The sequence below is a fragment of the Cavia porcellus genome, unplaced genomic scaffold (assembly GCF_034190915.1).
Source record: "Cavia porcellus strain 051 isolate PalLab524CR breed Dunkin Hartley unplaced genomic scaffold, mCavPor4.1 scaffold_19, whole genome shotgun sequence".
Lineage (NCBI taxonomy): Eukaryota > Metazoa > Chordata > Mammalia > Rodentia > Caviidae > Cavia > Cavia porcellus.
In genome coordinates this window covers 37688955-37706166 of record NW_026947502.1, presented here as the reverse complement: position 1 = coordinate 37706166, position 17212 = coordinate 37688955, and the positions used below count along the sequence as shown (strand labels likewise).

Genomic DNA, 17212 nt, shown 5'->3' with positions numbered 1-17212 from the left:
TAAAGAAAAAAAGGAAGGATTTAATTGTATATACAAAGTCAGTAGGAATGATTTGTCTCAGTGGTCCTGTTTTAATCAAGTGTGACAAAATTTAACTCATTCCATACATTTCAATTGATGAAACTGTTTAAATTGAATTGATCCACGTGACAAGTAGATTCAATTTGGTTGCACAAAACTACATTTCACACTTAATCCCCTGAGTGCAAAGCTGTAAGGATTATGCTCTTGTTAACCTTTTATTTCTACTTCCCTTCATTTGAAGATTCCCCTCTGCCCCAAAGATTAACTCATAATCAGCGCTGTTCTTTGACAGCATTATTTTTTCTTCTACACTTTGGCTGGCAGAGAGTCCACCTGTCTTTGAACACACAGGAGCTCTGTGACACCCTTCATCCCCACGGTGTGATGCCTCTGGCATCTCATGAATCCCACAATCATTTGTCATTTCATAATTTCATCAAATTCATACCCGCAAAATACATTCAATATAGTAAATTCCATAGGAGGGAAAAATGGTACATTTCTTATCTTTAAGGCACTTAATATGGCTCATAAAATTGTTTATTTTTCCTCTTTGAAACTTGCTTTTCTTTGGCTTCCGCATCTTCTAGTGAAGATTATTTTTCTGGTTTCTGTTGCTTCACACTGTTATGTTGTGTTCTCATTACTCTTTCAACACTGAACTAAAGAAACCCTAGAGTATTATGAGTGTGTATTTTCCTCAAGAAAGAATGTGCTCTTCATTAATGTCAATGATTTAATATTCTGCAGTCTTCACAACAGAATTAGAAAAGATTTTCTTCGGTAAATTTCTTTTTACACAGTATTTAAAGAAAATGCTGTGGGTTTGCTGCCCAAAGTCCTGAATGTGGATGAAATACAAAGAAAGCATGCAGTTCGTCAGACTCACAAAGAACTGGGAGACAAAACCATGAGCAAAAAGAGATTATAATATGTAAGAGGTATACTGGATGCAGCCATGAGCTATATGTTTTTCCGAAGCCACTCAGCTATCCTGGCACTTTGCTTTTTGCTTTTGAGATTTTCATTCTTTATGGTCTGCAATTTGGCATGAACTGAAATCCTCTGGTGCTCCTCCAACATGTTACTGAAAAACTGCTGCAGCTGGAAGGACAGAGAGACATTTCATCAGTGCAGTCTCAATTCTTACATACAGTAACGTTCTCGCTAATTGGAAACATGCTTTTGCAAAGGAATGAGGATGTTTGGGCTGAGCGGGAACCTGTATGCCGGGGCTGTGTCCCTGGGGAGTCTGTGACTAAGACAGTGCGGTCGAGACCACAGCTGCTCAAAAGAGTTACATATGAGTGGAAGGTCTAGTAAGCAAGAACAGGAGCACGTTTCTGAGTATTTTAGCTGAATTGTCACTATTTGCAAATGCCATGCTCTTATATTTAGAAAACCCCAAAGATTCCATTTAAAAAAACTATCAGAACAAATAAACTTAGCAAAGTTGCAGGACACAAAAATCAATATATAAGGGGCCAGGGATATAGCTCAGTGGCACAAGCAGCTGCCTGGTAAGCTCAAGATCTTGAGTTTGGTTCCTGGTACAAATAATAATAATAATGATATTAATAGAAATATACCAATGTCACTATATTGAAAAAAATCAGGAAACATACCTATTTTAAGTAGCTACAAAAAAAATCTAGGAAGTTTTTTAACCAAAGAAGAGAAAGAGGTCTATAATGAAAACAATAAAATATGGATAAAAAATTAAAGATATAAAATAAATAGATATTTCATAGTCATGGCTCAGAAGAATTAATACTGGTAAAATGTCCATGCTATCCAAAATAAGCTAAAGATTCAGTACAATATCTTATCAAAATATCAATGACAGTCCTTGCAAAAGTAGAAAAAACATTCTAGAATTTGTATAGAAATATAGAAATCCCAAATAACCAAAGCAATCTTAAGCAAAATGAGCAAGACTGGAAGCATTATAGTACCTACCATCAAAATATAAAGTTGTAGTAGTAAAAACAGCATGATACCATGTTAGCATAAAAACAGACAGATGAAGGGAACAGAGCAGAGAGCCTCAAAATAAACCCACACATTTACAGCCAATAGGTCTTGGACAAAGATGCTAACAACATACATCGTAGGAAGGACTGTCTTTTCAATAAATGGTACTGGGAAAATGGATAAGTATATGAACAGAATGAAACTAGACCCCTGGCTCCCACATACAAAAATCAACTCAAAATGGATTAAAAACCTATACATAAGTCTTAGAACTATGAAACTACTAGAAGAAAACACCGGATAAATGCTTCAGGATACTGGAATAGTCAAGGGTTTCATGGGGTGGGGAGCAAAAGTGCAAAAATGGCATTTCATCAAACTGAGAAGCTTTTACAGAGCAAGTGATTATGTGAAGAGAGAACCTACAGAGTGGGAGAAAATATATGCAAACTGCACTTCTGACAAGGGAGAGAGAAGTTCTAGTAATCTATTGCACAAGCTGTGGTGTTCTAGTGCACAATGGCTATAAATGACCATAGTATATGGGGTCTTTTTAAAGTTAGATGAAGGGATTTTGAGTGTTTTCACAAGAAAGAAATGAACATTGAGAAGGTAATGAGGATATACAAAAGTTTGTACTGACTTGAACATTTCACAATGTATATATGTATATTGAAATATTAAGGGTATCCCATAAATATGCATAATTTTTATCTGTCAGTTAAATTTTTAAAAATAATTTTGACAGTGAATCCATCCACTGGCTCAATTGTCACTGTTAAGCATTCAATTATTGGAATATTTGCCACAATATTATACATAAGTCAGACTCCAACTAAATAATGAATTATACTCCAAAAACCTATTTCTGCACCAGTGCCTTAGCTAGGACACATATCATGGTAACAATGTACCCATAGCACATCCTGAACACTCACTTAAACCCTGATGCACTTCAATTGAACAGTAAACAGGGCTCGAACCCTAATCACAATGTAAAAGTACAGTTCTAGAGGAAGCAGAGCACAGAGCGAGGAACAAGCCTCTCACTCTTGCCGACCCTGCCCACACCTGCCAGGAGGCGGGAGCCACATGCTTACAGCTCTGTCCACAATGGGACTGCTGCTGTGGTGGCGGGGAAATGGGAGCCTGTGGGACCTTAGGGAAACCCCGCCTAAGGGCAAGCATAAGGCCAGACTTCTGACAGAGTAAACCAAAAGGACCAAAGCCAGAGCAGTGGAGGGTGCACAGGACTGGAAGGGTGGGAGGGACTCAGATGACCTCTTTATACCTCGCCATTTTAGCAGCTAGCTAGCCATCGCCTTTTGAACCCAAGTGATCTAGTAAGACTGCTGGACACTGATATATTGTTTACCATGATATTTGTTATAGCTTATTTGTTTTCAAAATTGCAATGATCACTGCTAAATCTATTTTTGCATTAAAAAACAATTGTGACTATAGAGTGTTGGAACTTTGAGGATTGCTTAATTTATACAAGCCTTATTCATTAATGCATTAAGGAAAAGTAACAAAACTGGATTCCATAAAGGCAAAGATTAACTGTGTATGTTATTAGATAGATATGATCAAAATACATTATATGCATGTGTGAAAATACTGTATTGAAAAACAACAATTTGTGAAATTAATAGGCATTAATAAGAATACAGAAACTATATAGTAGGGGGCTGGGGATTTAGCTCAGTGGCATAAGCTCCTGCCTTGCAAGCAGGCAGTCGTGAGTTCGATCCCCGGTACCGATGAAAAGGAAAAAGACAAAAAAAAAAAAAAAAAAAAGAAACTATATAGTAACATATATGTTATCAAAAAGAAGATAGCAAACACAACTCAGCCTCAAACCTGAGAGCTTTCATTCCCAGCATGCTCTGTGTGTATTCCCTTTCTCCTCCAGGAAATCCCTGACCCATATGGTCCTGACAGTGCAGCTTCAAGTGGGCCAAAACCCAGAAATAATTCCTTCAGGAACTGGCAGTTCACCCTCCTTCATTATCACAACTACATAATTTACTGTTTCTCCTTTATTTTATTTTATTCTGTTTTATTGGCTTATGGGCATAAGAGACCATTTCAGGCCTTTGGGACCTACACATTTATTTGTTTATTTCCTTGAGGAGGGTTCGGTTTTCTTGCTTGTGTACACAGCCCTTTCCTGTACATATTAATATGGAGCCAGCCCTAGTATTTAATTTTTTTTTTTTTTTATTTTTATCGGTACCAGGGATCGAACTCACGACTGCCTGCTTTCAAGGCAGGCGCTTATGCCACTGAGCTAAATCCCCAGCCCCCTAGTATTTAATTTTAAAGAATTTTATTGGGATATAAATTATATAATAACAGACTATAATGAGCTTTGATACTGTATTGACCTTTGAAACTACAGGCACAATCCAGACAGGATGCCCCCCTTCTATCACCCTGAAATCTTCCTTTGTGACCTTATGTGGCTCACTCCCCCTCCCAGGCAGCTGCTGATCAGCCTTTCATTACTCCAGATTAGTTTTCATTTCTCAGAATGTGACTGGTTTCTCTTACTCAATATAATCACCTTGAGATGGATCTGTGCTTGTTTCCGTGTGAAGCCTACTTAAAAAAATTTCCAGCTCACAGGGGAGCAAATAGAAGAAATAACAAGCCCTGCCTTACTTTAACATATAAGCACGGCTGATACAGCATCAGTCCTTAAGGAGTTTACGACAGTGTGTAGGACAGAGTATCTGCATGCTCATTACAGTATAGTGTGGTACGTGCTATGACAAAGACCTTGACAGGATGCTTTGGGGGCCTGGAGGAAGACAGTATATTAATCCATGTACTAAAAATCTCCTCAAATAGGGGGTTGGGAATTATCCAGCCAAGAACAAGGATGGGGATGGTACCATAGACGGAAGGTGCAGATTTTCTTAAATCTAGAATGTGAACAACAGAAACCCCACATGATACACAGAGCTAGAGGAAAAGTACTGCGGACTCTGTCAGTCTCTCTGGCTCTAGACATGCTAGGATGAGGTGGCAAATCTAAACAACAGTAAGACAGAGACCAGATCTTAAAGGGCTTCCGGTGTGAATCAAAACTCCTTTTCTAGAACCTATAAGAAGTTGCAGAAACTTCTGAACTGGGCAATGCCTGGCACCAGTGTGAAGACTAGATGGTGGGAGGAGCAGCCTGGTAGAGGGCACCTGGGCCATCAAAGGGAAGCAGATGAAAGGGTGAGGTCCAAGCTGCATGCACAGAGCAGTCTGTTCAGTTAGACACCTCCTTCTCACAACGATGGGAGGACCAACGGAAGCACAGATGGAATATTCAAATAAATGCATGGATTTTAATTTTAGTCCAAATTACATGAAAAGTACTTTCTAAATTGTCATTATATTTCATAATATGTAAGGTTCTTACCTCCATGACCTGTAGATCTGTACTTACAGTTCTCCCTATTATATATATCAGAGTAACCAGTGATTGTGGTCCATACCTACAAAGCAATGCAAAGCGAATCAGGTGTCAAAAATAATTTTGCAAAATACAGTTGTATGTTATGCAGCAGGAAAAAATGCTAAATATGCAGTCCCTATTAATTTCTATTTTCCAAACCTAAGCAAAAGCAATTAGTTTAACTTCATTGTTCAACAGAAAATCTATTTTAGGGAAAATTCTATTACTAAACAAATATTTCTAGGTAACTACTGATTTGTGTAACATTATTTTAAAAGTTTTATTTAAATATAATACTTTTTAAAAAACATATTTTTTAAATGAGGTAGCTAGAACATAGACACAGTTTGTGTCTCAAGAAAATTTATAAGGGAGTAAATAAACATGAGATTATGTCTCTCAAAAAACAATAATGCAAATTCAATTCCAGAACCGTTCACTAGGGCGCCCTGCAGTGTATTTAAAAGGTAGAATTTATGTGTGTTTGGGGGGAGAAGATCTCTGTTTTCTGACAGTACCGTAGGTACCTGAGCTGCCTCCAATAACTGAAAGTCCCTGTTTAGTTCAGGGTCTGCAAATATCCAAGAATCATCTGACAAAAGTGTTGCCATGGAAAAAGAACACATACATACCTCTCCAAGGTGTTGCTGCAGCTAAAAAGTAAACAAGGGACTTTGGGATGCATTAAAGAAAAAAGAAAAATTAAAAGAGGATTATTATAATGGACAGAAGAAGAAATGGTTAAATATTTTAATTGCCTTAGTAGTTAATACAAGTTGAATTACTTCAAAAATGCATACTTGAAATCTAAAGTGAGAGGAGTTAATTTTGACACATGAACAAATAAGAATGAGAGAAAATAAAGTTGTGTTTTGTAAGTTCCCAGCAGCAAGGAAAGCCACAGTTACTCGAGGTGGCAGGAAACCTGTGTGTAAGGGGACCAGGAGTGTCTGCTGTTCTCCAGTCTCAGCAGCCAAGTAGAAAAAGCCTGTGATATGATGTAAGGCTGAGTCTCAACCTTAAAAACAAAGTTAAAAGCAAAGGAAACCTGCCTAATGACACGTGACTTCTTACCAAACACAAGGAACAGGTTGCCTTGAAAGGAGGGCTGCATTGAAAGTTATCTGGTAAACTCATCCATTGTAAAAATAAAGACAAGATGTATTTACAGGCAATATTCTGAGGACCCAGATACCGCCTGTGGAGGTGCATACTAAAGTATCTGACAGTCTCTACTCCTTCCTAACCTCAACTGCAAGAGGAGTTGTTCTTGGCTAAAACACACTGTCTTGCAATATTCCTGAACCAAAATATACACCTTACAAGTAGTTATCCCTACCAGTATTCAAATGCATTCTAATGAATATGAGGGCAGGTGCCAGTATGTATCAGTGTATTATCAGTGACATCCAGTGCTAGTGTGGCACAGTCAGTCGGCACTCTAGTCTGGCTTGCCCTCCCATAGTTCTCTCCAGTCACCCTGTCTCCACTAGGTCTGCCTTTCTGTGGGGAGCACAGCCCCTAGGCAAGCCTGGGGTCCCCAAGGCCAGGCTCTGAGCACAGACCCTGCAGAAAGGGCTGGGGTACTGCCCTATGAGAACACCTCACTTTGTCTATGCTCCTGTTTAATCTTTTCATCTCTGTGCTCCCCATTGGAAATCCACAGAGCAGCTTAAGCCTTTAGGGTTCATAACAACAAGTGCAGGAAATCATGGTGAAGAAAAGGGTAAGATTCACTTTGGACCAGTTAAGTTTAAACTGATTGTGCTTTGAATGAAATGTTCAGATAAAATAATTTTCCTGTAGACTGAAGAACACAACACACATGATTTACATCATAAATACTGCTTTCTATCACATCAGTACAAAGTCACAGAACACTACTGCTTCATCCTTGTTCACATTCTCTCATAGGCTCCACCCAGAGCTGCACGGACATACTTTCTGGTAACCAGAAAGCTGTCTTTATGGCCAGTGGAGTTTCCTTTATTGGAGTTCACATTTCAAAAGATCATCTTTGGTTCCAAAATTGAGTAAATTCCCCACAGCAACAGTAACTGCTTCTGGGAGTGAGGAGAAGGACAAGACACAAGTTGTTTGACTTCATCAAATATTTGAACATGTTTCTAGGTTAGGCTTCGGGGAAGAATTATAGGCCTGATTGAGGTGAGGAAAGGTCCACAGCCCACTACTGGTGATATTATCAGCTCCAACGCCTGACTGTTGGGTCTTGGTTTTTAACTGGTAATATTTCAGGTGGGTATAAAAATTGTAATTATTGCATATACAAGCATGCTATTTAAAGGACTAAACTTGATCCAATGTCCTTGTCACTTTACATCCCCAGTAATGACTTGAACTATACCTTTATAATACTTCGTTATCAGAACTTTAAAAAAATTATCAAAATCAACCCTTGTCATTTTATACAAGAGGAAAAACAAAGCCTAAATGTCAACTAGTAGGCAAATAATAGATGTTTCCATTTTAGATCTAGACCATAGAATGGGGAAATTGTGTATCTTTTATGTCTTTCTTCTGGACCATGTGGTCACAAAATAATACTTTGTTGAGATTAGCATACCTCAGGGTGGAGATCACAAGGACTGTGATGCCAGGCTCCCAAAATGCACAGAAAACTTTAAATTTCTTTTTACAGGATTTCTTGGAGACTTTGTGATGATAAAATATATTGTGAGTTTACAAAAACGGAGGTTAGGACAGACAGTCTGAAACTACATGGGCTATTTCTCTTTTGTTGACCAACTGCTTTCATGAGTAACACAGTTAAACACACCCAAGAAATACTAAGTATTTACTTGTTAGTAGTCAGTCACAGCTTGGAAAATTCAGTATAAAAACTTTTTACACAGTTAACATAAAATTAAATTGGGCATAAGCTGTTTTCACTTATTTTTTATACTATCTGCATCATTACATGAAGACTGACAACATTCAAATACTCATGTCAATTATAACTTTAATAAGTGACATTTAAATATTCTGACTTACAAAAACTAAGAAAATAGTCTTGTGACATTTTAAGTGTTTACATGTTAATTATGAATTTGAACTTTTATTTTAACACTTCACAAATACTTTTTCCCAATAAAACCATTAGCAAAATTGCATGAGATTCTTTATGATACATTTGGCTCAGTGGATGAGCTGATGACTCTATTGCATTAGAATTGTGCCCTTATCACTTAATTGCAGGGGGAAAAGACAGTCTGGTGATTTAAAGTGCTGAGTAGTTATGAATACAGGACCGCATGCCTCAGGTGGATTGTGTAAGTGGGTTAAAACCCATTTGCATGTGTGGCATGTATGGTATAAGAAGAGAGGAAAATTAATTGAGGGGCTGGTTTCCCCCTTACATCAGTCCTACCCAATGACAGAAATATTCTTTATGCTATCTAATATGGTATCCACTGGTCACCTGAGTGCTTAAAATAGTGATATTAAGAAGCTGAAATTTTTTTCAGTATTAGGTACTGAACCTAGGGTCTTCACATTGAGATGTATCTGTAGCTTTGCTTTAATTTTTTTTTTTTTTTTTTTTTTTTAAGAGAGGGTCTTTCTAAGTCAGTGAATTGTGCAGGCTGGGCTTGAACTTGCAATCCTCCTGCCCCAGTGTCCCAGAGTGCTGGTATCCACCACACTCTGACCTGTGGAACTGAATTTTAAATTTTATTTAACTTTAACTAATGTTAATTTAAATATGAATGCCCACATGTTAGCTAGTGGCTAGTGTATTGGCAGTGCAGCCTTACATGATTTTATATAACTTTCACTGTGTAAAATCCAGTGAAAGGCAGTCTTTCTTATTTGTAGCAAATTTTGGCTTTAAAGGGTAAATAGGCTGGTTGATGAGCCACACCACATGATTCTGAACCTTTGCCAAATTTTAAATTTCTGGTTTGTGTTTAGATCACCAGTCTATGTGTGGACATTTCTTGGGGCTATCAAGCACCTCCTCATTTAGACTCACGACCATCTGGGACTCCTAACACCCAGTAGCGTAAGCACATGTGTGATGAACACTACTAACTATTAAGTCCAGGAACTAACTGTGAACCTGCATCTTCTCAGAGCCCAGCAGTGCATCAGAAGAAACAGAGAATGTGACAACCTATGGTGATGATAACTTGGGTCCCCAGGCAAATCGTGACATATTTCTTAAAATTTCTCTATATTTAATTCCAAAATTGCTATTAGAGAGGTCAGCAGGAGATTCTCAAAGAATCAAATACTTGAAGCTGAAGTGAATGACTGACCAAGATGACCAAGGCAACAGGAGGCCAAATGGATGCACAGACAAGGAAAAATCAGACCTGTTAGACCCAGAGAGAGCACGGGGAACTTTTGTTCCCAGAGGGAGAATGAACAGAGACTCACAGACAGCCCCATGAGGGTCAAGTCTTTGAAATCTCATATAGTAGGAGGATTTGTGTAAATAATTCTTATTTAACATTCATCTCCCAAATTCCTAGTGGGAAGTAGGATTGAGGAAGATGGGGATTACCTTTAATGATTTAAATAAAGATAGCAGACATAATTTACCCCCCCCCCAAGTTTTGAGAGATCCCAGGAATCATGAGGAATGTATATGGCTCTCTACAGAAATGAACCAAGAATGACAGATAATCTGAAACAGGGGGAAAAGACAGTATTTTCATGGTGCGGGTGTAAGTCTGTGTGTCCCACTGATGAGCTACAGACTAAGTTTTTATTTACATGTTTCAATTGTTCTGATTAAAACATCATCTCTTTTGGTATTTTAAAGATGTTCAAAAATGTTTACAATAGTAAAGAGTCCATTAATTTACTCTGTAAGAGAACCAAATCTGTATTCTTATCATACTCTAAATATACTTACTATTCCAAAAGGATAAACTTATTTATAAAAAGTATCTTTCAACTTTTCACATGTTTTGAAGGTAACAGTTAGCTACTTTGTATCTGCTAACTCTGTAACAGCAGCTGCTAAACCTACTTCTTGCCCACATTACTTGTAGGATTTTAAGAATGCGAGGTAAAGCAATATTCTACACGGACAGCCATTAAGGCCATGCTGTTTTATTATATGCTAATATGTATTTTACTGAACAGAGGAGCTAGGAAGCAAGAAGAGTTCATCTTAAAAGGTAAAACATGTTAAAAGCACAGGGATATATATAAAGGGAATCTGCCAAAAGTTAAAGACATTAGCAGCATCTAGACCAAGGCACCAGCTCTGCCTTTTTAAATTGTGGTAATGGCAGTGAATAATCAATGGGTGGTGTAACTCACACCAGAAGAAATGACTTGCTCAAGTGCGTGCCTCTTAAGTGAAACTTTGTTGTGGACATGATGGTGAAACTGAGGTACATGAGAATTAAGTGAATGCAATTTCTCACAGAAGCCAAAACAGATGCTAAGTGACTTCTTCGCAGTTGGTAATGAGACAAAAGGCAGGAGCTGTCATAGCTTTTCTAGTCATTACAAAGGCCTGCGGTGATCTAGCCAGACCACAGCTGGACTCTATCAAAAACCAGTGATCCTAAGGAAGCGGAGATCTCAGCTCCTTACCTTTTACTCACACCTTGCCAATTGCTGATTAAAAAGTCCTTTGCAATATATCGGCCAACTTCAGATGCTGCCACAGCTTCTATTACGTTTGTTTCATTAAAAGTGAATGGAGATCCAGTGATGGCATAGTCCATGTATCTGCAAAAACACATTCGCAAAAAGTACATTTTAAGAACCCAATATAGAGATAAAGAAATGGTTTAAAATCTCATGATTCTAACATAGTAATTACAAATATGCATTTGTTTTATGTCTGTTAACGCGTTCTCTTCCCCCAGTAACTTTCAAATTAAGTTGACTATAATTACCTGTTAAGTATCCATGGGTCTTTACTGCAACTCATTGCATAAGCAAGTTGAATTCTTTCCTCTTCTTCTGTTGTATTAGTGTAGACATCTAACAGAAAGTCCCACTCTTTATCACTCCCCAAGGCAATGCCATAACACAAAATCACATTTTTAATCGGATAAGGTATTCTGTAAGATACAACATGCAACAGTATTTGTTTTAATAGTTAAGTTATCCAGGTTGTCATATATTTAGAAGTATAAATGTAGAAAAAGACTGAGACCTCAGATATAAAAATCAAAAGCCAAGATCTACAAATGAACTTGTGAGAACTGTGTTAGCATTAATGCCTTGACAAGAGATCATCCAATTAGCTTAGAAACTAATCAAAGTTTTCAGAGAGAAGTGAGTTATGGTAATGCAGTATAGACTGGTCATTATCCGATAATCACATTTTTTGAGTTTGTCTCAGGTGGCGTATTAGAGGTAGAGCCAAACAACAGAATCATAGTCTCTGCTCTCAAGGAGACTGCAAACCCAGCGAGAAGCAGAGAAATAGTGCCCATGTATATAACATTAATAAATAATCATAAAAACATGACTCAAAACAAGCATAGAGTTTGTTGTGTTTGAGAAACCACATTGGCAATGAGTGATGACGAGGGACACTTCGTTGTGTAAATTCTAATCTCTTATTGTTATGCACAGACCTGTAGACAATCACCTTTTAAAAATTAGTTAAAAAGAAGTGAAAGACAGAGGTTAATGAGATGGAAGCAAACCAACCACTCTCACTGTGAAACTGTCAAAAAGGCAGAGAATAGGACCATGCTAATAGGACCAGGACAAGGGGATTAGAATATCGCTCTTACTCCTCCTTTGGATGGTTCATCCATTTGCTGAAGAGTTCTCTTGACAGCTGAAGACAATCTTCAAGATCGAACCCACATGCAGTTGCAAAAAGTTTTTCTAAGGATATTCTTGAAGGAAAAGACAATAAAAAGCAGTGCATTTTGCATTATGTTAATCTACTCTGCTTCCATGAATGTGTATCTCATGACAGGATGACTATTTTCAAACACCCTTTCATAACATCTCCTTCAGACACATCTGGTTGTACACACTGTCCACATCTGTGGTCAATTTACTCTTTTTCTTTTGCAAAAAATTGCCTTCTAGATTAAAAACATGTCTTTAGTGTATCTGGTCTGGTACATTTAAAAATAAAATTCTTTCTCTGTACAAGAAAAGGAAAGAAAATAGTGTGTTTCTCTCCTTCTATGGTTTGTTTTCCTTTGCTTAAGCATCTATTTCTTTTTTCTGCTTCTCCTGGCTATTACATATATACCTAGGAAAACCAGAGAGCAGCTTGTTTCGTTTGGTTTTGTTTTTACAGTTGAAAGTGGTACACATTGTGGTTCAGAACAAAATAAATTTGATGAAATACAGCAAAGAATAGCAATAAATCCAGGTAAATAATACCTTTTAGTGTGTCTTGCTACCACGCTCTAATTTTGGAGATTAGGTAAGGAAGCCAAACAGGAAAAAATTTCCAGAAAATGCTTCACCCTCTAGTTTCAACCTACCTCAAACTGACTTTGTGATAAACAGGGGTGGCATTTCTAGGGTACTCTGGAGACAGTTCTGGGCAATCATTTGCACACCCACTCCTTCTCACTTCCAACCCAAATCCAAACTGGCCACAACAAATGGAGTTCTATGGAATTGCAGTTTGTCTCCAGAAGAACTGGCCCCAGGATGCCACTCCAGTCCAATGCAGAAGAGCTGTGAATGTGTCTGGTTAACAGATATGCTGTCTGATTGAGCACAATTTTTCTTCCCTTTCTTTGCCACAGTCTGCCTATACCTACACCATCCTAGACAGGTCCTCATTATCTTCCATCTACTGGTCCATTCCACTCAATATCCTTCCTGTTAACAAAATTTCTAGCACTAAAATTTTTATCTTCTCAGAAGGGTGCTATTGTGAGAGAATAATCACATTTTTTTTTTTATTTTGTATTTCTTCTTTGGTCTAATTATTTGAGCTTAGCACTGATTTCAAGTTGTAGCTTTAATGTCTGTACTATTTTTGGTCACAATACCCTTCCTACACTTGGAAGTCCAGCCTCCACACACAAACCTCAGGCCATAGGAGGCACAGAAGGACTGTGGTCACATGTTGCCTTTCACTCCTTCCCAGACTGTCATAACAATATGTTTAGTCCTCACAGGAAGATAATTTGAATGCTTAATCATGGTCATATAAAATTCACAGATGTGTGCCACTGACAACCTACCTCGACCCCTGCTGGACTTGAACTTGCTAACTATCTATCTCAGCCTCTAAACCTGCTAAAATGATTCACCACTATACCTAGATACCTCATAATATATGTGTCATAGTAGAATTCCTGTTAATAATACACAGAGGGGACTTTTTCCCCTGTAACCTTGTCATACTTTTCATTTTACTAGTATAGGGAAGTTTTGCTTAGCACAACCTATTATCGTTAGAAAGACTTGACTTACAATTTCAACCAGTAGTCTAAGTTCTAAGAATTTGGCAGTTTAAACTATGAGTACATCCATGTGCCTTGTAAGTAAATTAAGACCCCAAGTTATTATTTCCTGTGAGGACATATCTCACCAATCTCAGCATTGTTATTCTCAAATAGCACACAAACTGCTTTAGTAAATAATAGGTGTTAGCTGGGCCTAGTGGCACACTCCTGTAATCCCAGCACTTGCGAGGCTGAGGCAAAAGGATCATTGTCAGTTTGAGACCAGCCTAAGCTACGAAGTGAACTAAAGGCCATCCTGAACTGAATAGCAAGACCCTGTCTCAAAAAGACCAAAAAAAAGGTATTAAGATTTTGTTATGGGGGCTGGGGGTTTAGCTCAGTGGCATAAGCACCTGCCTTGCAAGCAGGCGTTTGTGAGTTCGATCCCCGGTACCAATAAAAATGAAAAAGACAAATATATATATATATATATATATATATATATATATATATAAAAGATTTTATTATATGAATTTGAAGGCCCATCCAATTAATATGAGTCATTTTATTCAGTTACCACTACTTAAAAATACTTACAGGGCTAGATAGTCATCTTGCAATGCTGCTACATTTTCACGAATTATAGTTGCATAAATATTCCATATTGACTTTAGTCTCTTTAATAGATACTTCTATAAACCACACACAAAAAAGGTACTGTTAGTCCTGGCTCACAACACTGAATTTTCACTACATTCTATTTGTCTGTAAGGATATTAATGGAAAAGTGATATAGCTTTTTAGAAATTATTTTAATTTGTTATTGAATGTGTAACTGTTGTATTTTTCTTCTCTAAGTTCAGTTCCCTTATGTATAAAATGTGATGTATAACAATACCTATGTTATGGTGTTACTGTGAATATTATAAATAACATAATGTCTATAAGCACGGAGCCTGACACACAGTAAGAACTCAATAAATATTAGTTATTGATATCATCAAAATATTTCCAATGTACAGAAAAATGTAAAAGTATAAAGCAAATTTTACCTTAGGTTTATACGTATATATGCTTCCAAAATAATAACTGACATGTTCTAGAGCAGTGGTGGCGAACCTATGGCTTGGGTGATACTTGTTCTTCTTCCAAGAAAAAAGTTGTTAATTTCTGGGTTGTTTTTAAATGAAGTACTGTACCAAGCTTCTCTCATACTTGTCTCCTAGACCAGGTCAATGGCTAAGGCATTGTCTTCTAAGTATAAGTAATTTTGCAAGGAAAATGTATAGTTGTATGGAATGGATAGTCTACTTTGGGAAATTTGTCCCTCATAGCTGCCAGCTAGAATGTGGAATGAAGAGATTATGTACTTTAAAACTACATAACAAAGCACAAAATTACCTTTAATAGTGGGTACATATCATAGTTCACATCAGAAACAAGATCCCTGGTTATTAAGTTTGCCAAGACTGCATGCCAGACTATGATTTCATCTTCTTCAGCAAGGTATTTGGTTAAATCAAGTGCTGTTTCAATCTCAATATAGTTGTTTCTGTTTGGTTTAAAAGAAAATATGCTCAGAAAACCCTGGAGCTACCAACTGATTTGTACTCCTTCTATATTTGTTCTAGGCTTCAATGCCTGACTTCAGTATGGTGAGTGACAAAATCAACAAGCAAGGAGGTAAAGGTCTCATCTCATTGATGAGATGGAACTCAAGGAATGCTGCCAGCCTTCCCATTCCAACTTGGGACATTCGGGGGCTGGGGATTTAGCTCAGCGGCATAAGCACCTGCCTTGCAAGCAGGCAGTCGTGAGTTCGGTCCCTGGTACCGATAAAAAAAAAAAAAAAAAAAAAAAGGAAAAGAAAAAGACAACTTGGAACATTCAAGTGTCCAACTAGAAGCCCCTGGAAATCTAGGCCAAATGTTGGACTGATTATCAAGTGACAGAATATTGTGCATTTGACATGCATTCGTATGAGAATATAACTTCATTCAACAAGTATTCATTAAAAATCATTTTCTACTTGTCTGCCTGCTGCTTGGAAATACACATACTAGTACATTTGCCTGCCCTTAACAGCCTTAGTAAGGAGTCTAAACTTAGTATTAGAAACTGATCATGAAAAGTCCCACAAAAGGTGATGTATACTAAACATTAGCAAAGAAGGAAAACAAACACCCGAAAAAGTCAGGAGAAAGAGGAAAAGTCAGGAAAGGCCTCAAGGAGGAAGACCTTGAGAAGACAACTGAAAGATGAGTAGGATTAAAATGGGGAGAGAAAGGAGGGCAGCCCAGCACCAAAAGGTGAAGTAGGGATTTGTGTGGTGGGCACAGAGATCTAACAGGCAGTGAGAGGTGAGGCTAACAGGTGAACTGGTTTAAACTCATTGAGCTCTCAAATATTGAATAGTTTAGGCTTGGTGGGAAGACACCTTAGGTAGTTAGCAACCAGGGTAACACAATGCAGTTATGGCTAATTGTTTTCCATATTGCTGAAGAAAGCAAAATGGAAATTTAAAACACAAAAGGATACCATCTAATGCAATAGGCTAGGAAAAAATGATGAAAACTTGGCTTAGCATAAAAGTGGCGCAAATACCAAGGTTAGAATCAAGAAGATACCTCCTTAGCAGGAGAGATGGAGGGAGGAAAAGACAGCAACATTTTTGAGGTTTCAAATTTGGGTGATGGGAAGAATAGAGGTACTCTTGACATACAGAGAGAAACTGGTAACAACTGCAACCTCAAAACAGAACTAAAGTTCAGAGTTCATGTACTAAATTAAATGACTGTAGGGTAAACACAAGAGAGGAAAACTGGGTGTTGGCTTAGAGGCATTGATTTAGAATATTTTCTGAGCATTTTATATACGCTGGGCACATACGTAATAAAATGGTAACTGAAATAATCAGAATAAGGAGTTATTTTTTAAAAAGACAGAAGACAATAACACAGTCACAGTTGGTCTTAAAAGTGCTCAAAGTAGAAGGAAGAAAAGAGTCAGACGTGAGAACAGAGTTTGTATGTGGGGCCTCAGGAAGTCAAAAAAGACATTGTTAGGAGGAAGTGCTCCACAGTCCCAATGCCATGTAGATCACAGCGAGGAGTTTCTGCAAAGCATTGGACAAGGGAATTGCTATGGGTCACAGGGGAAAGAGGCAGATGTGACCTACATCCAAGAAGTATGACAGACCAGAGAAAGAAAACACAGCAATTTCTTATACACATTCCTTAACTTTATTGCCTGAACACTTAAATCCCAAATACATATTAATTTACCTGGTTAAATATTTAGCAGCATAGCTCATAATGAATAAATCTAGTATATGTAAAAATAATATTTGTAATGACATCATCATTAAAGTTACACCTACTACCACTTCGAAATCTCA

General features: G+C 37.6%; 1 protein-coding gene across 2 annotated transcripts in view; it reads right to left on the bottom strand.

The window, feature by feature from the left end:
• The window catches only part of Lvrn (laeverin), a 58563-nt gene continuing 41351 nt past the window's right edge, over positions 1 to 17212 (bottom strand). Inside the window, exons 14-21 of one of the 2 annotated variants that reach the window (XR_010041152.1) lie at positions 15217 to 15367; positions 14413 to 14507; positions 12184 to 12291; positions 11332 to 11499; positions 11024 to 11161; positions 6085 to 6124; positions 5417 to 5492; positions 1090 to 1128 (exon numbers count right to left, since the gene is read on the bottom strand). Coding sequence is in view for 1 of the 2 variants with exons in the window: in XM_003473186.4 (XP_003473234.2) it covers positions 988 to 1128; positions 5417 to 5492; positions 11024 to 11161; positions 11332 to 11499; positions 12184 to 12291; positions 14413 to 14507; positions 15217 to 15367 (877 nt within the window). In the remaining variant the exon portion in view is untranslated. Of the gene's footprint in view, positions 1129 to 5416; positions 5493 to 6084; positions 6125 to 11023; positions 11162 to 11331; positions 11500 to 12183; positions 12292 to 14412; positions 14508 to 15216; positions 15368 to 17212 lie in introns of both variants that reach the window. The other variant, XM_003473186.4, reaches the window with a different exon arrangement.